This window comes from Anopheles merus, chromosome 3R (genome assembly GCF_017562075.2).
Source record: "Anopheles merus strain MAF chromosome 3R, AmerM5.1, whole genome shotgun sequence".
NCBI classification, from domain to species: Eukaryota; Metazoa; Arthropoda; class Insecta; order Diptera; family Culicidae; genus Anopheles; species Anopheles merus.
This window is the reverse complement of record NC_054084.1, coordinates 29,487,732-29,515,017: the sequence shown is the minus strand read 5'-3', so window position 1 is coordinate 29,515,017 and position 27,286 is coordinate 29,487,732. Positions and strand designations below refer to the sequence as shown.

The following is a 27,286-nucleotide window of genomic DNA, read 5'->3' as shown; positions in this document are numbered from 1 at the left end:
TGAATTATTAACAAGAAAACTATTGCTGGTATTCGCAGGAAAATTAGTTCTTCATATCCACCACTGCCATTACTTTGTCCCCTGTATCGTACACAGACTCGCACAGCTAATGTTCCACGCTTCTATCATTAACTGGCCTCCAAAAGATACTCGAAACCAAATGAATCATAATAATTGCACAGCGTGTTTTCTAAGGGTAGCTCTAAGCAAAGACCCTTACTTGCACATAATTGCTACTGCCTGGGGTGCCGCACTCCTTTGAACATGCCACATTTTACGTTGCCAGCACGGGACACTTATACTACAGGATGTGCAAAAATAAATGTTTAATATTTTCCCCCTTGTGCGGAAAAGAAACAAAATGAACTACTGATTGATGGGTGAAGTCATCGTTTGATTATTCTGAGCAATCACTAGCGATGATATTGAATTACCGGTGCGCTCAAATGTGCCACGTGCCTTACATCTGTAAACTCAGCAGGATATTGGGTGCCGGAATAAGAAAGAAAGATATGTGTTACAAATTAAGGAAAATTGGTTAAAATACCATACATTGCCATGTGGATCAATTGATAAGTTTGTGTGAAATAATTCTTAAATAGTATTCAGATTAAAACCAATATATTTAACATTGTAGTAATTCCAGTTTGTTAAAAAAGTCATTATTTGATTTCATACATTTCACCAACTTTTGAACCACACAGTTGATGCAGTAAACCCACAACTCAAGAAACACTAACACTAACCGAGTTTACCAACGCATGTAATTATATTTGCTACTGTCAACTATTCCATGCGAGCAAAAGCAAAACCTTGAACCGTTCCTTGTCAACATCCGAAAACTGCGCGCTACTCGGGCTGTCACCAAGTGTACACACCAAACAACCTCAAGAAATGGCAAGCAGAGGTTCACACGAAACGCAACGTTCGCTTCGCTGCAGGCAAAAGCACCAGTGGCAGCAGCCAAAGGAGATTGTTGTTTTATCTAATTTTGTTTCCAGTTTGGCGTTGCCTTGACGCTTCACGAACATAGGCCTACTCAAGTTTAACGCAGCATATCCGCTGGCGACCCCTACTCTCGCATGCGCCAGGCCGGAGCTGGAGAGCACCTGGGGAGAAAATGTACTTACCTCAGCGAGAGCAAGCAACGTACAACGACCAAGCGACAACAGTTCGCGCAAAGTTGGTCGGAAGGATGGTGGCATTAATTTCCGCTACGTACGCAATCTATCGTTCCACCTACTGGGCTGACGGAAGCTCAAGCTGATTTCCATGAAACCCGAATATAGGAGGCAAAACAGGGGAAAAAAATACTTCGGTGCTCAGAAAAATTGGCTTTTTCAAGTGTTACAGTAAAATAAATAAAGCTTCTCGAACAATCAAAACGAAACAGCCACACTCTCACCAGCCTTGTCCTCCACACCCGCTCTGTAGTACATCAGTCTCAGAGTCATTATGCTGAATTATGTCGCCCGATTGCGTTCATTAGTGCAGTCCCCGTTTGTTGTTGCTGTTGCCAACTCTCAGCTGCGTTCGAAAGCCTTTTTGCTCCCCCTTTAATGCTATTTATTATTCAATTAGCTTTACCATTCGTTTGTTTCTTATCAGTGGCGTATCATCACCATGAGCGTTAATACACTTTCCCAACAACGGGACGCAAGGAACAGCAACTGAAGACAGGAACGAACCATGTGCTGTAAATCGTAGGATGTAATCACATTCGGAGAAATCAATTAGCGTCCAGTTGGGAGAGCATTTGGCGCTCTGGGGCAGGATATCAGACTGCTTCGCCGTACTCGTGATAAAACCATTCGATGTATAGCTGTATGGCTTGGCATTGGAGCTGACTGGTTGGTTGTTGGTACTTTGTCATGCAGTTACATGTGTATGAGATAGGAAACGATTTTGGTAATTGCTGCCAATCGGAATAAAGTGCTTTGTTTTCCTTTGTAGTAGATCTTTAAGCAACATTTTTATTTGCTTCTATGAATGAAACAATGTGACATTTATTAAACAATTATATTTATCATTTTCCATGAAGTCAAAATTATTTTTTATTATTTTATTAAATTATTATTTTTGTAAAACACAAAAAGTTGTCTAAGAAAGGCAAGGAAAAAGTACGGTTTTCATATATTTTTCGACTAATTTCAAGATATACGGCCTCAGCACAATTTTTCGATCGAAAAAATTCGATAGGCGCTCACGTAAACTGTCAGTATAACTATTTCTTTTACACCCCTACATGAAATCGATTCCCATCGAGTTCAGTATTTAGTGTAGGTAAACCATTTTTTAAAAACTTATTAATAAATGTTTTATGTCAAACTCGGGATCGGGCAGTTCCGGATAAAACCAGGGACATGCGGGCGTAAAGTAGCGCAACGTGAAGAAGATTGGGTCCTTCAGCTTCACTATTGCTATATTGCTGTAGAGTGATCCTGGACGATAGTTCGGATGTGTGTAGAGACCTACAATTTCCTTCCATATATCATCTAGCACGATCACGTGAGTGGCTGGTTGGCTGTTTGGGAATAGAAAAAAGCATAATTCTTTCCTAAAAGATCATCCGCTTTACTTACCCCTCAGAACTAGCGCAATCAGCAAGCGTTAGGACAGTATCTTCGTCTATCAAAACACCGTAACAATAGTCCGGTGCCTTAAGCTTTGCATCTTCCCAACCGATCTTCACCGTAGAAAGGAAATCCTCGATCGTGATATGCACTCCGTCGAAGCTTAACGATTCACGGCCTTCCGAGCCCGGCGTAGACTGAACGCAAGCGCTCCCAAAAGACGTCACCGCCACAACGAACGGTGTCACCTTGGCATTGTGCAGCAGCTTCACCTGTAGCGGTCCTCCCGAGTCACCCTGCACGATAGCGCCATAGTTTAAAGCCATTGTTCGTTCCCGATTGTAGCACATCACTACTATTGTTCCGATTGTGGCCCATCACTACCTTCGCGGATCGCTACAAATTGTTCGACGGGTCATCGATCGTTTCGTCATCACGCACACCATTAAAAAATATGCATTATAAATAAAGCGGCAAAGCCAAATTCTAGACTCTCTCTTTGTCATTCAAATCCTCAGCAAGCAACACGCTTCGCGCATCTCAACAGCAACTCCTTGGCAAACACAAGTGGCACAGAACTCCAAGCAAAACCACCCAGCTTGGTACCACAAAAAAGCACACAATCGGCTCTTTTCAGAGCCACCGATTCTTTATTAAGAACATCTGTAAAAAATACAAAACACAACGTAGGGTTCCGTACCAAACATTGGTGCCGACAAACCAGGATTAGATATCCTGAAAAATTGTGTGCGTTCTGTGGCCACCGTGTGTGTTCCAAGTGTAAAGTTGTACACCGGTTTGTTTCATTCGCGGTCGTTTAAGTTCATTCGCGGCGCGTTGCGCTTCTCAAAGCGACACATAGTGTGTATGTGTGCGCTCGCGAATAATTGTGTACCACTCAGTGTACAAAACGCGTAACACAAAGTGTGTGTTCTGTGCGCGTCATTCTCAAACTCATTCGCGGCGCGTAGCGCTTCTCAAAGCGACACATAGTGTGTATGTGTGCGCTCGCGAATACTCGTGTACCACTCAGTGTACAAAACGCGTACCACAAAGTGTGTGTTCTGTGCGCGTCATTCTCAAACTCATTCGCGGCGCGAAGCGCTTCTCAAAGCGACACATAGTGTGTATGTGTGCGCTCGCGAATAATTGTGTACCACTCAGTGTACAAAACGCGTACCACAAAGTGTGTGTTCTGTGCGCGTCATTCTCAAACTCATTCGCGGCGCGTAGCGCTTCTCAAAGCGACACATAGTGTGTATGTGTGCGCTCGCGAATACTCGTGTACCACCCACGGTGCAATACGCGTACCACAAAGTGTGTGTTCTGTGCGCGTCATTCTCAAACTCATTCGCGGTACGTAGCGCTTCACAAGCGACACACAGTGTGTGTGTGTGTGCTCGCGAATAATCGTGTACCACTCAGTGTACAAAAGGCGCTTCACAATTCGTGTGATCCATGCGCATTATCCTTGGTGCGCTATCTCGCGGCGCATATTCTTCGCAAGACAATCAATAATTGTCTGTGCATTTCGCAAAATTTTGTGTACCTCCTCCGAGTACAAAAGTAAAGTGATTTTTTCTCAAGCAACCGTGTTTGCTCAGTGAACATTAAAAATGACAAAAGCAGACAAGCTTAAGTCAAGGCAAGCCAAACGGCAAAGCCTCATTGTGTCTATGCAGCGGCTTGCGCAGTTTGCAAAAGACTATACTCCTCAACAACAACAGCAAATACCCGACCGACTTGATCGGTTGTCGAAAATTTGGGAATGTTTCCAAATGGTGCAGGAAGACTGCGAGGAATGGGACGATTCCGAAAATGCTACCAGCGAAAACGAAGCGTTATTGTCACAAGCAGAGGAGCTTTACTTCGAAACAAAGGCCGCGTTAACAAGGTACATTCCGGAAACAGCAGATCAGGTAAAAGAAGAGGTTACCCGCCCAGCAAACGTAAGTGTTAAACTACCTATCATTTCATTACCTGAATTTTGTGGTGAGCTCACAGAGTGGCTATCCTTTTATGACACCTTTGTTTCACTTGTTCATAATTCTGAAGAAATTTCCAACATCCAAAAATTTCATTACTTGCGTGCGTCCCTCAAAGGGGAAGCTGCCGGAATAATACAACCAATTCCTATTACAGCAGAAAACTATCAGGTGGCTTGGAAAGCTCTTTTGAATCGATATTCCAATAAAGTACATCTTCGTAAAATGCACACACGTGCATTGTTGGAGCTTCCAAAGCTAACCAATAGTCACGCCCCAGACTTGCGACAATTGGCTAACCAATTTCAGCTACACATCGATATCTTAAAACAATTAGAGGAGAGCATTCCTGACAACAGCACAATTTTTGTGGAACTTCTTGCTACCAAATTGGATAAAGCAACATTACAAGCATGGGAAGAACACAACTCCAAGACATCCAGCCAACTCATCCAAATATGACAAACTTCTTGTTGAAAAGAGCTCAAACAATTGAAGCATTAGCGTTGCAGACAGGTAACCGCCCAACACATCTCATTCGAAAATGGGTATACCTAACCATAAATTTTCCAAGAAAATGAGCACTAACACAATTAGTGTGAAACAGGACAACACACACACTTGTCCTGCATGCAAAAAAGATGGTCACACGTTGCATCAGTGTCAATCCTTTATCGCTATGCCATGTAAGACGCGTCAAGCGTTTGTATCACGAAACAAACTTTGTATCAATTGCTTGAGAAGTGGACATTTCTTTCAACAATGCCCTTCTAAGTACTCTTGCCGAATTTGTAAAAGGAAGCATCATTCTATTTTACACTATGAAACGCAAACAAATAATAACCCTGAATCAGAAAGCACCACATCTGAATCAAATATCATGGCAACTTTGCATACAATTAGTTCTGAGCACAGTCCCCAAAACGTGCTTCTCGCAACTGTACTACTACAAGTGGTCGACAAATATGGCCAAAAACATTTTGCACGAGCCTTATTGGACAATGGTTCACAGCCAAACGCAATTAGTGAAAGATTGTGTCAGCAGTTACATTTAACTCGAAAAAATGTTAACGTTTCCATTGTCGGAGTTGATGGTACAAAAACAAGCGCAAGGTATCAAATACAAGCGGAAGTACAATCGCGAATAAATAATTTCGCAACAACAATGAACTTTCTAGTTTTGAAAAAGGTTGCTAGTGACACACCAATTACACCAGTACCAGCTCATTTTTGGAATGTACCTGCTTCATATCAACTTGCTGATCCTCACTTCAGCACACCAGGGCGCATTGACATGATCATTGGGGCAGGACATTTTTATTCATTGCTAGGTCCAGGAATACCAGTAAGCCGGTCTCATGGTACAGTCGTCAACTTGTACGACTTAACAACATGCCCGTCATGGGTTCAAGCCCCAAATAGACCGTGCCGCCATACGTAGGACTGACTATCCTGCTATGGGGGGAAATCAATAAGTCACTGAAAGCCAACCCCACAAGTGGGTTGGCAGGCCTTGACCGGCATCGGTTGTTGAGCCAAAAAGAAGAAGAAGAAGAAGGTCCAGGAAGACAAAAATTACCAAACAACAACCAACTTGTTGAAACTGTGTTTGGATGGATTATGACCGGCAATATTCCATCCAAAAATCAAAACGAAGTTACATGTCACGTAGTAACCATGCATCCCACCATTGAAGAACAAATAGAACGATTTTGGAAGATAGATGAACTTCACAATTCAAGTTATAGTCTCAACGAAAGAGAATGCGAAAACCATTTCAAAGAAACAGTCTCCCGCGACCACAATGGTCGATATATAGTTGAAATGCCAAAACATCCTGATATCACTCAAATGCTTGGTGATTCTAAAAACACAGCTATGCGCAGATTTCAACTACTTGAAAAACGATTAGAAAGCGATACGCATCTCAAGGCTCAATATCACAAGTTTATGCATGAATATATAACGTTGGGGCACATGACTCTAGTCCCAAGAGAACGGGAAGATTGTTCAGGAGCATTTTATCTTCCCCACCATCCTGTGCTGAAGGATTCTAGCTCTACCACCAAGGTCAGAGTTGTGTTTGACGGCTCTGCCAAAACCAGTACCGGTAAATCACTGAACGATGCCTTACTAGTAGGGCCGGTGGTACAGGAAGAATTATTGACATTAATTATCAGATTTCGAAAATATGAAATAGCACTCATAGCTGACATCGAAAAGATGTATCGGCAGGTTACTATGAATCCAACTGATCGACACCTGCAGAGAATTTTGTGGAGATTTGACAGCTCTCAGCCCATTCGAACTTATGAGTTAGGAACCGTAACCTACGGCCTAGCTCCTTCAGCCTTCCTAGCAACGCGCACTCTAATACAACTTGCCAATGATGAAGGTGATACGTATCTCAAAGCTCGTTCCGTGATTAAAGAAAACGTTTACGTAGATGATTTGCTAGCAGGAGCAAATAACATCCCAGAAACAATTGAACTACGCAATCAGCTGAATGCTTTGCTACAGAAGGGTGGCTTTCTCCTTCGCAAATGGTGTTCCAACGCTCCAGCAGTATTAGCTGACCTACCACCTGAACTTGTTGCCACCCATTCTTCCGTCAATTTTGATCCAGATGAAAGTATCAAAACCTTGGGCATATGCTGGGAGCCTATGTCAGACAAATTTCGTATCAACATAAACATTAATATAATCAAGAGCCCTTATACCAAACGAAAGGTTCTATCAACCATAGCACAACTATATGATCCACTTGGATTGATTACCCCTATAACTATACGAGCTAAAATACTAATGCAACAATTGTGGCTATTGAACTTGGATTGGGATTCAACAATTTCCCCATCATTACAAAATTCATGGGCAGAATTTCTCGAGCAAATCCCTACACTTACTAACTTTCGAATTGACCGTTTTGCTTTTCAACCACACTATGAACAAATTGAAATCCATTGTTTTTCCGACGCTTCTGAAAGTGCTTACGGTGCGTGTGTGTATGTACGCACAGAAGACAAACACGGTTCCGCACGCGTAAATTTACTAACATCAAAATCGCGAGTTGCTCCATTGAAACCTTTAACCATTCCACGACTTGAATTATCTGCTGCATTACTTGGAGCTAGACTATTCAAAAAGGTACAACATGCATTAGATATTCCACTTGACACATGCTATTTCTGGTCGGACTCTACTGTTACTCTTGGTTGGCTAAAAGCTACTCCTAGAACATGGAAAACTTTCGTAGCTAATCGAGTAGCTGAAATACAAGAACTAACTCATGGCTTCCAATGGCAGCATGTTTCTGGCAAGGAAAACCCAGCTGATATGATATCTAGAGGAGTAGCGGTGAATGAATTCCTCAGTAGTGATCTATGGCGGCATGGTCCTTCCTGGCTTCGTGAACCCAAAGGCTCTTGGCCCTTGCAAACCCCGGATAACAACATAACCGTAGAGGACGAACGAAAGGTATCTATCCTAACAACTCAAGTGACTGAAATAAATCCAATATTTCAACGTCTTTCTACACTACAACCATTACTTCGTATTTTTGGTTTCTGTTTGCGATTCATTAACAACACTCGCAAATCAAATAAAAGAATATCGCTTAATGTTCTACTGGTAAAGGAGATACAACATGCTAAACGAGCCCTATGCAAAATGGTACAAGCTACTGAATTCTCTGTTGAACTACAAGCCTTAAAAAGAAATGAAGGGTTAGCTAAGGTTTCTTCTATTCGACTTCTTAATCCATTTATTGATAACGATGGATTAATACGCGTTGGTGGCCGGTTGCGCCATTCTGATCTGAGCCACGATGCTAAGCATCCCATCCTCATGCCAGCTTTCCATCCTTTCACTCGCCTTCTAATCATGGATCATCATCTGAAAACGATGCACGGCGGAGTGAGCCTCTATGACACTATCATCTATTCGTGAAGAAATATGGCCATTGAACGGCATGAGAGCCGTTAGAAGTGTAACTCGAACTTGTTTTAATTGTGTAACAGCTAATCCCACCCCAATAATCCAACCTATTGGTCAATTACCAATATCACGTGTAACAATAAATGAAGTTTTCTCCTGCGTTGGTGTGGATTATTGTGGTCCACTTTATTTGCGTCCATCTCATCGCAAGGCTGCATCTCCAAAAGCATATGTATGCGTATTTGTTTGTATGAGCACCAAGGCTGTACATTTAGAACTCGCAGGTGACTTGAGTACCACCACTTTTTTGATGGCCTTGGATCGATTCGTATCACGACGAGGAAAACCGAAAAACATATACTCAGATGGTACCAACTTTATTGGTGCAAAGAATGCATTGCATGAAATTTATCAATTCCTTCATAAAGATAATAACAAAATAACTAATCATTTGTCTAACGAAAACATTCAGTGGCATCTAATACCACCACGTGCTCCTAATTTCGGTGGACTTTGGGAAGCCGCAGTTAAGGTAGCTAAAACTCATCTAGTTCGGCAGCTTGGCACAGCTCAACTTTCATACGAATCCATGTGTACTCTATTAACAAAATTGAAGGATGTATGAATTCAAGACCACTATTACCACTATCACAAGATCCAAATGATTTATCACCTTTAACACCAGCACACTTTTTATTACTCAAGGATCCCCAGGCATTGCCTGAAGCCGATTTACAGCATATACCAACTAACCGACTATCCCACTATCAATTGATACAGAAGTTATCTCAAAACTTCTGGCTTAGATGGACCAAGGAGTATTTAACATCATTGCATAACCAACGTAACATCAGCCGTAAACAACATAAACTTTCCATAGGCGACTTGGTAATCATGAAAGACGATCAACTACCTCCATTGAAGTGGCCTTTGGCACGCATTGTATCATTGCATTTTGGAACTGATGCTGTGGCACGAGTAGCTACCCTTCGGACCGCTTCTGGAATCATGAAAAGACCAGTCTCCAAGATATGTGCCTTAGAGTGCCAGACCGAGGAATAAGTTTTGGGAATTGTTCCCAAAAGGTGGCCGGTATGTTCGTTCCCGATTGTAGCACATCACTACTATTGTTCCGATTGTGGCCCATCACTACCTTCGCGGATCGCTACAAATTGTTCGACGGGTCATCGATCGTTTCGTCATCACGCACACCATTAAAAAATATGCATTATAAATAAAGCGGCAAAGCCAAATTCTAGACTCTCTCTTTGTCATTCAAATCCTCAGCAAGCAACACGCTTCGCGCATCTCAACAGCAACTCCTTGGCAAACACAAGTGGCACAGAACTCCAAGCAAAACCACCCAGCTTGGTACCACAAAAAAGCACACAATCGGCTCTTTTCAGAGCCACCGATTCTTTATTAAGAACATCTGTAAAAAAAATACAAAACACAACGTAGGGTTCCGTACCAAACAGCCATCATTCCAAATATGCTCATTAAGCTTCTTCCACTTACCGGACATGTGTCCATCTTCACATCGCCAGCGCACAGCTGATAGTCTTGCAATCCCTCACGTAGGCCACGATCACCCACCCGGTAGAACTAATCGCACCGGTCTCGCTCGACCGGTTTCAGCGAGACCTTCAGCAGTGTCGGGGATTGCCCTAAACGTGGGATTGATGCCGTATCGTAAGCGTAATTCCGAAACCGTAAGCACAACTCCTACCGATACCGGTTGCTCCCCAGCCGGCCGCTTCCAGCACGTCGAACCGCAGCTCCTCCTCGTTCCAAAGACAGGCGGGTGCAACGGTTTCATTCAATTTATCCACCACCCCGAAGATAGAAGCAACTGTGACCAAACAGAAAGCACAACATGCTCGACAAAGAAGCAACACTTACGTGACCCGATGCTCTAGCTTGATCAGCGCAATGTCATGGTATTTGGCGCTGAAGCCGGATGGGGCAAAATCTCTGCAATCTTGTACTGCTGCGCAAACCGGTCGTCCGTCGCGTTGTACAGATTCAAATCTCCAAAGCGTACCACGTCCGGTGGTTCATTGCTAATGTACACGAAGCAGAAGATTTTGTTTCTATCAATCGGTTCTTCATTCCTTAGAAGCACAACTTTAACAATACTTCAAGTCCGCTGCACAGTGAGCCGCCGTCAGCACAAAGTTCTCCCATATCAGCGATCCACCACAGCTCCACCGCACCGTACCGTCGGGCTGGCTCCAGCCGATCGCGCCTATGTGAGCAAACTCGCGCAGATATGCTGGCCTACCGGCGGCGGGCGCCACCGCCCCACCGCTTCCAAAGCTGTAAAAGCGCAGGTGACAGTCTGCATTTGAAGAAGAAGCTCTTTGGTATAAATAACGCAACGCAGCACAAACACCTACTAACCGTCTAATGTTTCGCGCCCGTTTGGTTTCAGCGCTTCATGCAGTACACCTTGGGCGGGATTCGCTAGACCTGCCAGCTCGCCAGATGGTAGTGAAGATGAAAAACTGTGTCCTTAAAATCATTCTTTTCGCTGATTATTTGTATAGAAAAACAAAAGTACCTAAATTCACCACAACCATACCCCACAATAAGCTCGCCAAGTAGCGTATCATGCTGAAGCCAAACACTAACTGAGTCGCAAATCGTTTTGGAAGCCAAACTAGCGCCGAAATCAATGGAACAAACCTGTTTACGTTTTGCTGAACGTGAGCCGGGGATTGTGCCCAGCATCTTAAGACAAGCACTGACCCGAAGAAAAGAGCCAAGGCATGGCACATTAGGAATGTGGAAAGACGCAAAAGTCTATTTTTAGCACACATTATTTACGCTTTGTTTGCGGATGAACCAGCTTGGGTAGAATTATTATTTACAGACAAGAAATAGTATGATCTAGTGTTTGCGTTGTATCAGCAAACTGTCATTTTTTGGTTATTTAACTTTCTTTTAACTTACTTCAGATTATATTTAAATAATTTTTTTTATTCTTCATTCCAGTGTAACGTAACACCGTTGCCAATGAAGTTTTTTTTCGATGCGGTGTTATAAGTTATTGAAAAGTCTGTTCTTGCTTTGAGAAAATGGGAATATGCTCGATGAATCACATAAGCGACCACACTACTACCATGCTATATTTCACATGCTTTTACATCGTAAAATTGGTAAAAGTGAAAACGATTAAACACTTCAAATGCTGGGAAACCAACAAATCAACTGCTGCATACTTAAAGGTGTTCAAATATGACAATGTGTTTAAGAACATCTATTCGAATACTCATGTGAGATTCTCTGACACACGTAAAACAGATGTACACAATATCATTTTGCTGAGTAAAACATACGTAATAAATAAATATAGATTTAAAAAAAGGTTGCTAAGAAATGTTGTTGCTGTTTTGCTTTTATTTATCACAAAACACTCTTAATCCATCCCACGTATGGTGCAATGCGCGTGTGCAGAAACACACTATTATCGTTCGGTGCACTGTGGCTCGCTATTCCAACGAGATAGTTTCCCGTACCGCGTCCTTTCCAGAAAGCCGGCATGCCTTCATCTAGCTCAACCGTGTCCATGTATGGCAGTTGTTCCACATCTACGCATAATTCGTGTTCGTCCAACGTTCTCCGAAACGTCCGGTCACAATCACTGTTAAATTTTGTGAATGCAAGTGCTGGACCTAGCGTCGATTCTTCTACAAGTAACAGAACGATAGCTGTGTGTTGGTTCTGTGTGAGAACGGGTATTATTTACAACCTACCTGTTAGTCCAACTTGTTCCAGGTAAAACGGCGTGTGCGTTTGGTTGCTCCACAAACAGATCGGACTATTGCCGAACACTGCTTCGGTGCGGTTCAGGACCGTTATCAGTGCAATGTTGTGGCGTTTCGTAGTACTGTCGTACTCTGGATGGACTGTTACCTTCTCAACCACCATCAAGACAATCATTTGAAGCTCACTATTATCTAGCGTTACGTATTCGAGCGTGCCCTTCCCTTCCAGACAGCTGGCAGCGGTCACAAACGTTCTGTTGCTAATCATTGTTGCAATGCAGGACTCCGTTTCTGTCCCTTTGCTCCAATCTAAGGACACCTGTTCGAATGGATTTATAGCAGCATTAGGACGCGTGAAGAGCATATCAACCATTTGCCTACCATGTGATGCGTTGGGTCGAAATCTTTCCCCATGTCATTACGTCCCGTTGCGCAGCTGTCAATCTCTCGCCATTCTGCATCTAGCGCACTCCGTACGTCCTCCCGCGGACAGCACAATACCGATCCACTGCCGCAGAACCGCACCGGTTGGCTTTGCTGAAAGCGGTATAACATTCTCGGACAATTCACGGCACTTGTGCACACACCGATCCCAACGCCGTCCACTGCACACGTGTCACCCTCTTCCAAATCATTGTTCAGGAAGATGAACGCTTCCCCGGGATCTTCCTCAATCTTTTGCGGAAACAGGATCGAATTGAACCACGCCAGATGGGAAGCTAACCGAACGCCGAGTGCCGATTCACCGTAGCCACAGTCACGGCCTGCTAGGTTCAGCGCGTACACGTACGGTAGGCTACGACCGAAACGCCCCACCTCACGCTCTAGCGGCCCACCCAGAGATTGGTGACAAGTACCCGGCACTAGAAACGGTTCGGCTCCGAAGCAGAGATGTTCAGCCGGTGTCTCGTTACGATGCTGCGTACAGTTGGTGCCGTTATGAAGCATTACTACTCCAAGAACATTGATTATGTGGTTCAAAGCTTTCAAGGAAATGATATTGTCATTAGAAGAAGTGAGAGAGGGCTACAGAGCACAGCAGAGCAACTTACAAGCACTTGTCTCTAAATCATCTTCCTCGACGTAAATAGCATGAAGCTCGGACAGCCCACGGCCAGAAACAAAAAACTCCGGCTCAGGAAGGTCTGCACGATCCCAGATGCAAGCTGGTTGAAATTGGAATGAAATATTTAACGGCTCTTTCAGTTGCAGAAGTCCTACGTCTCCATAAAGCGATCCTTCTTTCCAATTTGGATGTATGTAAGAGCGAATGACAGCGTTCCTTTCATTTTCCAGATAGCTTACGTAAGCGGGAGGCATGCTGGAATTGATAAATGATCAACATTGACCTACTATTGACACACAAAACATAACTATACCCATTCTTCCTTGTACAGCGGGCAAGTGTCACGATCGTACTGTCGTCGACGATCACCCCGAAGCAGTCATTCTGCTCTGAATCGTCCGTTCCGTTCCAGTGGATTGCAGCCAGCTGTCGGGATGCCGTTGAAAACAGATGCGCCTCAGACAGATCTATTTGCTCCGAATCTTCCGATTTGTGCAGCAAAACTCGCGGCTCAAACTCACGGTACTGGGCATAGCGTAATGCGCACGCCTGAGGTTGGAATTTCCATTCTACACCGAACAAGATCAGACGTTTATTGGAATGCCAACAAGCATTTATTCCAGAACCGTAAAACTTACCTGTCGCATTTTCTCCGCGATCTTTCAGCACGGACCTTATCCAGGGTACATAGGGCGCAACCCTTGTGTACACTCCGGGAACGGACAAACCGCACGCCAATCCAAATGAAGTCACTCCGACCAGGAAAGGAGTTTCACGCGTGTTGTGTAGTAGTTTTACCTGCAGGGGTCCTCCAGAATCACCCTGCAAAAGGGAGACAATGTAATTCAAGCAATAAGATACTATCCAAATACCTGCAAAGAGCGTTCATTGGGTAGAAAAACATTAAATTATATAATTAATTGAACTAAAGAGTGAAAAAATTACAGCAAGATTCTTAAACAATTTATGTTGCTATCAAACAGAATTGATTAAAAATACGAAGAAAATCGACGAATAATCAAACAAAGTAGGGCACCAAGTTCAGATTTTTTAACAATAACAACTCAGATTTCAATAGAGATAAAGCCAATATAGAGATAAGCAATGGTCACTGACAGCAAGAATACGTCACAAAGATTCGTAATTTTTAACAATTTTAAATTGCAGCGTTACATTGATAGTGAAATGAAGTTTAAAGAACAGTAAAAGTAACGTATATTTTGAATGACTCCTGATTACCAATACAAAGTACTTACCGGACATGTGTCCATACGAGCATCGCCAGCACAGAGCTGATTCGCATGCAAACCGTTCCGCAAACCTCGAAGGTTCGAATAATGCTCATTGCACTGCTCGTTCGCGACCGGACTGAGCGCAACTTTCAGCAGGATTGGAGTTTTTGCAGCAGCTACAAGGAAAAAGAGCGTCACATTTTGCACACCAAAAAAGAACGGCAGTGTCTACCAAAGCCTGTATCTCCCCAACCGGTAGCTTCGAACCGCTTGAAGCGTATCTCATCATCAGTCCACAGACAAGCAGGCGCCACTGTATCATGTAGCCTACACAAAACACACACAGTTTATACAAATATAATCAAACTAGATCGTCACTGCTCCGCTTACACTTACACCACCTCACGCTCCAGTCGCATGAGAGCAATATCGTGATAGCGATTCCGATGCCGGTGCTCGGGATGTCGAATGATCTCTACGATCTTCAGCTGCTGCGCGTACTGATCATCGGTAGCGTTGAAAAGATCCAAGTCCCCAAAGCGTGCCACATCTGGTGCATTTTGTCTATCGGAACAGTAGATTTGGTAGACTCACAGCTTAGCTCCCTCTCTCTCTCTCCGCATTTTCTTACTGAGCATCTTCGACACAGTGCGCCGCAGTTAGAATGTAGTTCTCCCATATCAACGAACCGCCGCAGTTCCAAGTGATCGTGCCATCGGGCTGCGTCCAGCCTATAGCTGCCATGTGCGCAAACTCCCGCAGGTACGTCGGTTGACCAAAGGCGGGTTTTATCATCGATGTTTTACCATATTTGTAGTATCTGTAGTGACAATCTGCAACATAATAAGCACAAAAGTGTGTTAGTTTAAAGTGCTAAAACTAGTGAGCAGAACTCACTCGCCTGTTAAAGATTCTCTTCGGTTGGGCAGTATTACTTTTTTTACGTTGAGAGACTTCATATCCCCAGTCGGAATAAGTGCACTACTCTGTTCAAACAACACAATCAGCCCTAGCGAACAAATCACAAACCACATCTTGTTAAGCGTCAGTCGATCAGTGAGAGCTGCCTGCGATCAGTACGATGTCTTTATAAGTGTTTTGGCTTATCTCTTCTTCATGTTTCCGTTTTCTTGGTGGCGATTAAATTCAATTAAAACATTTATATACACGATTGCAGTTGCGATCCATCACTGTCGACAACGGCCTCGAGAACTGGTTACATGTCATAACAGGCTCTCTACTCGCATTGAATCTGATTAGTTCGTTTGTGTTGCACGTCTGGCTTCGTAGATAGAAAGATCATCGGTATAGCAATTTGTAAAAGCGACAAACAAAAAACAACTGGTTTTGTTGGAGTATTTTTATTTAAGCTTCGTAGGTCTCATCAATCATTAGCCACAAATCAACCTCTTTTAGAAAACAGACTCTTTTTGATGGAAGTTTTTTTTTTGTATATCCTACAGAATACTTTTAATCCACCCAACATACGACGATATACGGCTGTGAACGTTCACCGTGCGATCGCCGGTGGTCACATGACTCATGATTCCCACCAAATACTGCACCTGCGTGCCATCATCCATGACTTCCGACCAAAACAGAAGATCTCCCACGGATACTTTCGTATCGTGCAGCTGCACATCAACACACAGCTGGTTGGAGCTAAGACCTTCCTCCAGCGCCTCACAGTCTCTATTATACATGGCTGTAGGATAGACATACGAGTCAGTTGTACCATCTGGAAGAAGACAAGAAAGAGGGACAGAGAGAGAGAGAGAGAAGAGAGAGAGAGAGAGAGAGAGAGAGAGAGAGAGAGAGAGAGAGAGAGATAGAAAGAGAAAAAAGTTTAATTGATGAAGCAACGAAACGTAGTCACACACTTTGAAGAACACAACTCACTTATCACAGGCTGAATCATTTCGAACGGCGTATGAGTTTGATTCTTCCAAAGACATGCCGGATGTATCGCTATTGTCGATCGATCAATTGCATCTCTCATCTTAATTAAAGCGATATTGTTCTTGCCACTGGCCACATCAAACTCCGGATGTAAAATAGTTTCTTTCACGTTCACTACAGGAGCTGCCTCATACAAGCCAAGTCGAATCACAGAAGGTGCAAATGATTGCTGCTGTAAGCATTTGGCACTAGCCAGAACAGCATTCGAGGTTATGAGTGTTCCTTTACAACTCCACTGGGCTTTAGTATCTCCAATTCCACGCCAACCGACTCCAACAAGATGTGGTTCTATAATATAACCCGAATCAAACTGCGCTTCATTCGTGCTTCCACTACTGGCCTTGATGCGATCCGCACACTCATCCAACTCCCGACCACTGGCAGTCGTTTCGTTCAGCATATTCTCATACGGACAGCAAACAACGGTTGACGTCTGGCAAAAGACCACCCGTCGGTTGGCTGAGAAATCGTATCGTATCTTGGGACATCTGGTTGCCTCCACACACAGCCCTGCCGCACCGTCCACATGCCGGCAGGTATCATTCTCCTCCAACTCCGAATGTAGGAAGTGAACCGATCCACTGTCTTTCCTGTAGTCTGGGAGCAGGACCGATTGCAACCAGCCAATGTGGCTCGACAAGCGTACACCAACTGCAGCGCGACCAAAGCCACAGTCGCGCCCGAATGAGTTCAGTGCGTACGCATAGCGGAACTGCTTGTTGAACTTGAACTTCTTCCCTCCGATTGGTCCACCGGCTGCTTGTTGACATGTTTCTGGCACCAGATAGGCTTCATTGCCAAAGCACAGATGCTCTCCAGTCAATCCGTTCGATAGATTGCTTGAAAACTCTTCCGGATAGGAACATTTATTTATGGGAAGCACATTGGCGCGTGCTACCAGCTGGAAATTTTGTGGTTCTATCAGAAGAAAGAGAAACAACAATACATCAGATCATCCAAAATAATCTTTAATCCATTTCAAGAACTTACCAAACACATCCACCGATGCATTGTGTAGACTGAAGTAATTAAGATCACGCCTTCCGTGCCCGGTCAGCTCAACAATGCTGTCTGCCAGATCACTCTCATGCCATATACAAAACGGGACGAAAGATCCAAAGAACACGAAGCGGCTTCTCACCTTCAGCAGTCCAATGTTGTTGTAATATTGTCCCTCACGATATCCAGGATGGTTGTAATGTTTCACCACGGTATTGCGCTCATTCCCCATGTACATTACAAACGTGGCCCGCTTCCTGAAACACAGAAGGAAATCAATTGTTTGACATATATAGAAATGGCTACCACTTGCATTACCCATGGTTTGTGGTACACTGGGCCAGCGTTAGCACGGTATCCTCGTCTATGATCAACCCATAACAGTCTTCCCGGCTCACTGAATAGCCTCCGAAACGAATCTCAACCATCGCATCGGTATATCGTGGCTCCAAACGCCTTCTGGCCGGTGTCACCACGTCAAGGGTGTCCGTCTTTTCGATCAACACTTGTTTCTGGTACTGTCTTAGATGGACGTAACGCAGAGCACATTCGGCTTCTTTAAATTTCCACTCTGTAATTGAGAGGGTTTAGAACATCGAATATCCTTTACAGCTATTATGATACAGTACACTTACCCCATGCTGGCTCGCCACTAGCTTGAATTGTTGAAACAATCCACTGAACATAGGACGAAACCTTTGTGTAGGGAGTGGAAGTCGATTTTTGGCACGATACATTCGATGGTGCACCAATCGCAACGACAAATGGAGTTTCCTTTCCATTGTGATTTAAAGGTACCTGAAGAAAGCCACCGTCCTTAACAAAAAAGAAAAGTCATTCATGATGCGTTCTGATCGAAACACTCTCAACGCTTTCCTACCAAACATGAATCCAATTCAGTACTTTCAACACACAGGCCCGTACTTTGCATACGATCACAACCATCGAGTGTGGGTCGGACTTGAGCTTTAACAACGTCTGATGCATCTGAGCCACTCCATCCTGCCAGATCGAAAACGTGAAACTTCAGGTCTTCATTGTTCCAAAGACATGCCGGAACAACTGTAGAGCTCAATCTACAAAGAAAGAGCAAAGAACATTTTTGGTTTCACCCAATTTTTCCCCTTCTCGCCATTACTCACTCCACTTTTGACTGCAATCGTAACAGCGCAATGTCGTGCTGCATAATGCCCTCTCTATACTCGGGATGGCGTACAGCTTCCGCGATCTTTATCTCCTGAATCTTACCAGGATCGCCCAATCTCACCACATCTGGAGCCATGGAGCTGTGTTAAAGATTATTTACAAACAATTGCAATATTCCAATCAAATGAAATGAAACATATCGTCACGTACTTGCCATCCGATGTACAACGGGCTGATGTTAGTATGAAGTTTTCCCACACCAGCGTTCCACTACAGTTCCAACGGACCGTGCCATCGGTACCGGTCCAACCAATACGGCCTAGATGAGGAAAATCGCTCATCTTTTGATGAGGCCTTTGGAAGACGGGATAAGAACTTTCCACCAGACTGTGTTTGTAGTATCGCATGTGACAATCTGATCAGCCAAAAACACAAAATGAGGTATTTTTCCAACAAAAGGAACAATTCAAACAACCAACCATCTAACGATTCGCGTACATTGGGCATCATCGTTTGCTTCCTGTTCAATTCGTTCTCCATGTACGCCATAAATGTGCGATCACCATTGCCTGTAAAAAAATACGTCCATAACAATAACTGCCTTTTTAAGCGGCAATCATTATACTTGGAGCAACTTACTGAATCGATTCAACAGCAATGCAAAAACAATCACTACACTTTGCTGTATGCACAGCATCTTACTCTTGATGCTGCCACCGTAACACTGATAATGCGATGCGCTCTCATGAGAACGCGCGGGCAAGTGCGCACACTGTACGACCTTGAACGGCCGCGTTCGTTCAAACAGGTTTCACGGGAAGGCACGGTCATTGGCGTATGCTGTTACACTTGCGCTAGCCGTTTCAATAAGCCGGTTTTTTGTATGTGCAGCAAATGTGCTTCCCGTAGCGTTCGTTCGTTAATCTTCGTTTATTTACTATAGCAAATAAAATACTTGTATTCATTAAGCCGGTCTCGTGGTACAGTCATCGACTTGTGCGACTTAATAACATGCCCGTCATGGGTTCAAGCCCGGAATGGACCGTGCCGCCATACGTAGGACTGATTATCCTGCTATGGGGGGGGGGGGGGAAATCAATTAGTTACTGAGAGTCAAGTCTCCAAGTGGTACAGGCAGGCCTTGACCGACAACGGTTGTTGAAGAAGATTCATTAAGCCTGTTATAAAATCATCACTAGTAACAAGAGTAATAAGAATTTAAAGCTTCTAACTTAACTAGCTGGAAGCTTTCTCCCTTGATTTTTCTAACTACAAGTTAACAGATTCTTTTTTTTTCATAATTGTATATTTTTGCCATTTTGTTAGAGTGAAGGAAACGCCGAAAAGTGAGGATAATTGTTTCTATTTTCTCTTATTTATCAAGGAACATATATTATAAATTGCCGATCGAGCCGTAAATAAGTGAACAAAGCAAAATTTAATAGGTTGGCATCGAGGGTGCACCAAAATATTCGTTTTTTCTTTACTCGCTTGCATCTTGTTTCTCATATGTTCAAACATGTTTGCCCTGATTCCTAAAGGTTTTTAAAGATAGTTTTTGTTTCGAAGAACTTAATTCAAAAACAGTGGTGGCCATCAATAGTTAAAAATCACGTATTTTATTATTATATTGTTATATTGTTACATTAATCAATATTGCCTTGCTATTTAGTCATTTAGCTATAAAATAAAGACTGTCCGACTTTCAGTGGACCATATAATTTTTTTACCTTATATTACATTTTTGCATGATGTTCCGAGATTTTGAACGATATCGATCTGATTTTTTGCAGAGAAATAGCTGAAGAGTGTCTAAAACGATGGTTGTAAAAAGTGGAGTGGTCTAGGAAACTGTTCAGAGTACCGCAAAAGTCAGGTTAAAGGTGAATATAATAGGTGTCCGATATTAGGTGGCCCCCACTGTAAATATCACCGCGATCATGCATAAAAACTGTGTCACAATAAGAATTTTTGATCCAAATAGCGCTCCTTGAATAAATTTTCACTCTAAGCACAATACAGCGCTTGTCGATTTCAATTCATTAAATAAAACAATCATATTCAATTTAAAATCTACTGCGCCACAGTTTCTTCATGAAAGCTTCTTCAAACCAAACGAAAAGTATCACAAGCAAATTGAAATCAAAAGACTGCAGGAACAAAACAGCCTACTCACCATTCAAATACGGAATCGATGCTACAAAAAATGCCCTCCCCTACCATGCTGCTAATGAGCATCCAAGGAACCACCACGGCTAAATACTCTGTCCAAAAAGTGTCCACGATATTCAAAACATAGAGCAACACAGGTTGTTTTCGTCATGGTACATTGGCACAGTGTATAAATGGTATTTTTCTACTCTAATTACTCCCTCAGCGTGCTGTAACTTCCGCCACTTACAGCTAACCAGACAAAAGCGGACCAATTAATTTCTCCCATCAAAAACGCTCCTTATCGAGATCCATCCAGCAACAGTAGTGAAGTCTACAACGGACCGAGTTTCAAAAAGATCCTCCAAAATGGTCCCAAGTCCCAAGCTTACTTCGATTGGTGGCGAGGTATAATTTGACCCAGTTTTGTGTCAGTTTTGTTAAGTCAAAAGCTTCCACGCTAGTCGCTGCCTTTAGTTGAGAGCAAATCATTATGTCTTCATTTTACAGCACGCAGCCAAACACGAATTATGCGCAGTGAAAGGCCGAGTTTTTATTTTTGTCTCAAAGTCATCGTTGTCGTCCTCTCGAGTGGATGCTTGTGAAATGAAATCAGCAGTCACTTGGGCTAGATTTGTTTTCGTGAAAATGACAGAAAGTTTACGCCATAAACCGGTGCAAAGCAGTAATGGCTCTGCACTAATTGGCACGTGAAAAATAATACAATTATTCAGATTCATTATATACACGAGGAAATATCTTTTGTTGTTATGTAAATTTGCAGTCACAAAATACTGTAGCAATAGCACCAAGGGTGTTGTTCTTTTTCAGCTTGTTTCAAATTACTTACTTACTTATCCGGCGCTACAACCGCTTTGCGGTCTTGGCCTGCCTCAGGAGTGTCCGAAACCGCTCACGGTCTCGCGCCTTCGTCTGCCAGTCCGTTATCCCGGCCTTAATGGCGGACGCCTCCACGCCATCTTGCCACCTCAATTTGGGCCTACCACGCCTCCTCTGTCCTTGTGGACGGCCTAAAAAGACTTTACGGGCTGGCTGGTTCGTTCGTATCTATGCGTACCACATGGCCAGCCCACCGGAGCCTGGCGAGCTTTATACGCTGTACGACAGTGAGGTCGCCGTACATCTCGTATAGCTCGTCATTATAACGGCTCCTCCATTGTCCTTCCACACATACGGGGCCAAGTATCCTTCTGAGCATCTTCCTCTCGAACGCGGCTAAGAGAGTTTCGTCAGATTTGGACAGTGTCCATGTCTCAGAGGCGTATGTGAGTACTGGTACTATACAGGTACTATATAGTCCCAGCTTCGTCCGTCGCGACAGGTTCTTTGAGGTGAACTGCTTTTTCAGGCTGTAGAATGACCGGTTGGCAGCCAGCATCCTTGCGCGCAACTCAGCTTCCATGCTGTTGTCGTTGCTGACCTTTGACCCAAGATAGGTGAATTGTGGGACGACTTCAAAAGTGCGTTCACCTATCTGCACGTCACGCCTACGTAGATTCTGATTATTTGTTGGCGGGCCCGCTGATGTTGCCACCATCAGTTTGGTCTTTGCCTCGTTTATCTGCAATCCGAGGTTCTCTGCCGCCTGCTCGATCCCTTGGTAGGCTTCTGCTACATAAGAGAGCCGCAGACCAATGATGTCAAGAGTGCGTACGTTTCATGAGCCCATTTTCAGAGTAGTCCGGGGGCATTGCGTATGGTCGGTATCGGGATGTCCGTTTCGAAAACTTCTGTGGCTTTCCGTAGTCGTTGATTCATGGGACTGGGTGACTGGCCCCGCGCCCACGTGACCGTTTTGTTTAGCGTCGGGTTGCCCCCCCGACGTTCAGGCACCCAGTTTCCCGGGATACCCACCCCCCTCCTGGTTCGCCATGTGCCACCATCCGCCCGAGGGGTTGGGTCAAGCCCGTGTACCCAAGCTTGGATATGTGGAGGCACATGTTACCACTCTGCACGACGAGGACGTGTCGGAATAGGAGTTGGATGGGAGAGCCTGTATTATCCCTCAATGGGGCTTCGGATCCCATCCCATTACAGAGCCCTGGATCAAATACAAACACATATTTTCACAGTGCAATGTTTCTTTTGCTTTTTGTGAACTCATACTCTTGTTTTCTGAACGAAGCTTCATGCTTCTGTAGCCTGAGCCCAACACAAACTTTACCATGCCCACTCGAGGATGATGATTTTGCTTTTTCAAATGGTTTTCTTTTTAAAATTCATCATAATGGTTTGCACTCCAGTTGACATAAAGAACCTTCAACTTGTTTTCAAATCAAAACACCTCGAATAAAACTCACTCTCCACCAAGAAAAAACGCAATTTTGCCTAACGGCAAATTAAGTTAATCAAAATAATATCAAAAATCAATCGTTATCATGTTTACTGCCGCCAAACGACGCAAATATATATTGTAACTCTCGGGAAATCGACAGGCTGGCCAGTTTTCCAGAAGTATTGACACTCATAATAGACCTTTAGTTATTATCCATCTGGTCTTTCGTCCGGTTAAAGCACATTCGGTGGCCAAAGGTCGTCCCAACAAATTTTTTTCAATTTCCTTTTCTATTCCTTTTACTTTATATTCCTCAATAAATACTGCCCGATGCCCCGAGTCAATGTGCAAATGGTGATGGGGAAAGAGCGAGGAAGAGTGAAATTGAAATACCGCTGCTGCTGCTGCTGCTGCTGCAACTGCGTCGCTGCAAATCGATCTCCATTTTTATCCCCGACTCTGTTTTGCGGTAGATAAGCAATTGTGTGATAGCGGAAGATCGAACGGAAATAAATTGTTCCTTATCCAAGCCCTGCAGGCTCTGCTTCAAGAGTGAAGGAGGGGAGAAATTGCAAAGATCATTCTGGTCGGCTTGCGATAAAAATGCATCCTCATTTACCTTTCCCCGACAAGTTCGTATAGTTTGATTTGTCTTTGTTATTTCAACTGTTTCCCTTGCCATTGCGTCCAATTACGCCGTATCCAAGCCCAACTACTCCTAGCCGGTAAAGAAACAAAAAAGCACAAACTCTGCAGCTTCTTCCCTTTCCACCTTTTATAATGATGAAGCTTCACCAAGGAGTTTCTTGCATTCGCGTAAGCTCGAGCTTGTTCCATCTGCAGCAAACGTCTTCACCGGATTCGGATTTCGATAAAAACAATATTGGTGATTGATTTCTGAATTAAATTTCCATCTATTACTCTAGGTCCTGGAAGATCAGATGGTGCACAGTTTCAGCCATTTGCATAAAGAGGCTAAAGGGAAGCAACTTTTTAACTTTTCCTTTGGCTGCTCTCGGTGATTGTCGTTTCGTCGATCGAAAGGTAGTAGCGTATCAGTCTGACTTACGGTTTTGTGTTGCCATTGAAATTGTTGTTTCACTTCACTATGATTATATCAAATGATTTCATGCGACTATTCTAATATTATTCTTATCATTATTTTTTAGTCCTTTTCCAATTCTTCAGACAAGTAATTATTGTGTTTTAACATAGTTGGGTAGACAATGTATTACAAACCGTGTGGCACACACATTTTTGAATAATTATATGATACTTATCCTCAGCAAAACAAAGCATCCTCTTCTTATCCAGCCTCCAACCAAGAACCTTCCCAAGCTCCCTAAAACAAATGATTGATTTCAGGGTGGCTTTCGTATGTCTTCGACCTCTACCTCTGCTAGCTCTTTTGCATCCTTCTTGCGCGGATGTCATCCACCAAGACACTCGTCCACACTCAGCTGCCGAATGTCCTTGTGCTGCCTGGATCTTGTATCGAGAAGCTCCACCTCAAATGATTGATCGAAAGAATTAAATTTCGATCGATAGCTTGGAGTCTTTTTGCTCGAAGGGTTGTCAGCTATCTCTCGTTTATTCCTTCTGTGCTATTGTTCTTCCCCATTCACCCCATTCAGGCAAGAAAGAGGCAAATTGAGTAAAGGTTGCCATCAGGGGTTGGTTTTCATTTGTTAAATTGCATCATTTATAATATACTTGACTCGTCGCATCGAAAGAACCAGCTCGAGGAACGATCGAAACGAGTGTGTCATGGAGGCGCACGAAGCTTGACAGGGTGAGTGACTTCTTTGGCTCATATTTCACTGCTAACGAACTGGAGTGTGCGAGTGTGAACAGGATGGTGTACTAACGTATCGAGTAGGTAAAACATGCACGATGAAGCACATAAATCGTGTCAGATATGGAAAATTATCTCATCCACCTGCTGCAATAAAAATCAAACGATGCATGCTGATAAATATGGAATAAAAGTACAAAACATAACAATTATAAACTTTAAATTAAACCGATGATATGTGAAGAACTACAAGAAAATAACGTAAGCATTTACTTGGTTTCTGACATTTAACATTGATTCGAAGAGAATAATTTATCTCGAATTAAAACAGCAACCGTTTTCATAGAACACAAACTATTTTCTCATACAGTGCTGTCAAATACACGTACTGTACCTGTCAAGTATTTCTTCCAACATTTTGCCTTTCAAACACTAGCTCGAATAAATCCTCAAGAATTATGAGAACGCAAACCACCCCGTCAAGCTCATTGCTCTAATCGGCCTGGTTCAACAGACCACAGACAAACCCATTCATTCTCAACACGCAACTGAAATCTGTAGCAGAGCACCGTTTGCGCCGTATTTGTAGCGTCTGTACGCCCGAGGCACTCTGCTGTGTTTGCCGTTGACGTTTGAGAAATTAAAACATATTTTGTAGATTTCCATAACATAATTAATCAACCCTCTCCCAACATTCATCTCAACGATGGTTCCCTGCGTACCTTCCGGTATCGAATCTGGAGTCGTTTAATCATGAAATACGAGCACTTTTGGGACCACCAAAAACGATTTCATCACCTGACGCACAGGGCTTTTGGGTTGAAATTCGGTTTGCTGTGCTGGTGGCCAGATCCACATCTGGCAGCACAGTTCTGTGGCACCGGTTTCCGGCAAGTTGAATGTCATGTCATTTCTATGAAAATTTATAACCACTCATCTCACCTGCTCGTTTGTCTTTCATTTGAGTCGGGGACGGTGGCAGAATAGTTCCAGAGTCACCATTCGCTGTATGATTTTCCTTCCTTTCTCTCCCATTTAGTCTTCAGTAAGGTTTGCAAACGACACCGGCAGTAATTGAGAGGAAAAGGATAAGGGATCCTTCAAATGATCATTCTTCTTCTTCTTCTTTGGCACAACAACCGCTGTCGGTCAAGGCCTGCCAGTACCCACTTATGAAGTGAGCTTGGCTTTCAGTGACTTATTGTTACCATAGCAGGATAGTCAGTCCTACGTATGGGGGCACGGTCTATTCGGGACTTGAACCCATGACGGGCATGTTGTTACGTCGTACGAGTTGACGACTGTACCACCAGACCGGCATGATCATTACCAGTGAATAATATTTCACGACCCGAGTGGAACTAGGACACGATGTTTGCTTATCTCGATGCGGACACTACCGTCCTTTTGACAGAAACAATAAAGGTTAACTATTGCGGAGGGAAACTCCATGCGGCAGGCACACCTGTTCATATAAATTAAGCAGACGAATGATGATTCCAGCAATGATGAATCTTCTGCGCCTTGTTATTGCTGCTGTGTCAGCAGTAACACTCTAAGCTGTGTCATAAACTTCTGACGTTTTGAAAATTATCACTATCATCAAAGAGAAGTTTGAAAGTAAGTTCATTATCAACCAATATGTCTATCATAGTTGAGTTATGTGCGTTAATACGACAGAAATCAATCTATTCATTGAACATAGAAATGTCAAAGTTTTGTTTTTGCTTCAATATTGTTCAAATATAGTATAGTTCAGAACGAAAAAACTAGAAAAATATTGTTCATTAAAGTTTTTATATCTTTGAACGAAGATAATTTAAACTTTTTCACATAAATTAAAAAGCTGAGCAAAACAGAAAGTCCGTCTGATGTAATCTTTGCAAAAGTACCACTCTACAAATGCAAACGATCAAATTTTCATCGTCTCATCCTACGCAGCAAGTCACATGATTGATTTAATGATAGACATTTGGAGCCGGAGCTATTTGTTCAAAGTGCCAAATGGAATGCAATTAAATTTAATGACTCGGCTGTGTGCGTGTGTCGTAAATGACCGCATGATTACATCGTCCGTTCCTATAGCTAGGCTCGGTGTGGATGCGTAATTGTATCAAAGGTTGGAATTACGATTGATTAAATTTCAACGAAACTATTACGCATTTAGCGCAATGGTATTTGACGAGAAGAGATACGTTTGGTTGGATCTTTGGGCACAATTGGCAATTAATTATATGTTTTGTTTAATTGCAAGCGAATGAAGCCTATATGGCAGTTGCTTTCGAATAAATTAATTGCTGAGAGTGATTAGAATATGTCTTGAAACCTGAAGAATATATAAAATGTTTAAAACACATTTGAATAATAATATAAACCTT

General features: G+C 43.2%; 2 protein-coding genes across 2 annotated transcripts; both read right to left on the bottom strand.

The window, feature by feature from the left end:
- Positions 1–2,295: 2,295 nt before the first annotated feature.
- Positions 2,296–11,110, bottom strand: LOC121597673. Its single transcript, XM_041923629.1, has 5 exons — positions 10,898–11,110; positions 10,634–10,835; positions 10,013–10,557; positions 2,583–2,869; positions 2,296–2,524 (listed from the first exon to the last, which is right to left on the bottom strand). Exons 3-5 carry the CDS (start codon positions 10,025–10,027, stop codon positions 2,296–2,298), a joined length of 531 nt encoding a protein of 176 aa, XP_041779563.1. The 5' UTR covers positions 10,028–10,557; positions 10,634–10,835; positions 10,898–11,110.
- Positions 11,111–11,876: 766 nt separating this feature from the next.
- Positions 11,877–19,403, bottom strand: LOC121597543. The gene is made up of 21 exons (XM_041923366.1): positions 19,306–19,403; positions 19,146–19,235; positions 18,877–19,081; positions 18,663–18,806; positions 18,401–18,596; positions 18,156–18,336; positions 17,839–18,091; positions 17,512–17,777; positions 16,462–17,439; positions 16,199–16,300; positions 15,464–15,586; positions 15,194–15,395; positions 14,959–15,126; positions 14,795–14,889; positions 14,587–14,738; positions 13,969–14,152; positions 13,644–13,899; positions 13,317–13,585; positions 12,646–13,247; positions 12,253–12,583; positions 11,877–12,186 (listed from the first exon to the last, which is right to left on the bottom strand). Exons 1-21 carry the CDS (start codon positions 19,361–19,363, stop codon positions 11,903–11,905), a joined length of 5,139 nt encoding a protein of 1,712 aa, XP_041779300.1. The 5' UTR covers positions 19,364–19,403; the 3' UTR covers positions 11,877–11,902.
- Between the last annotated feature and the right edge of the window lie 7,883 nt (positions 19,404–27,286).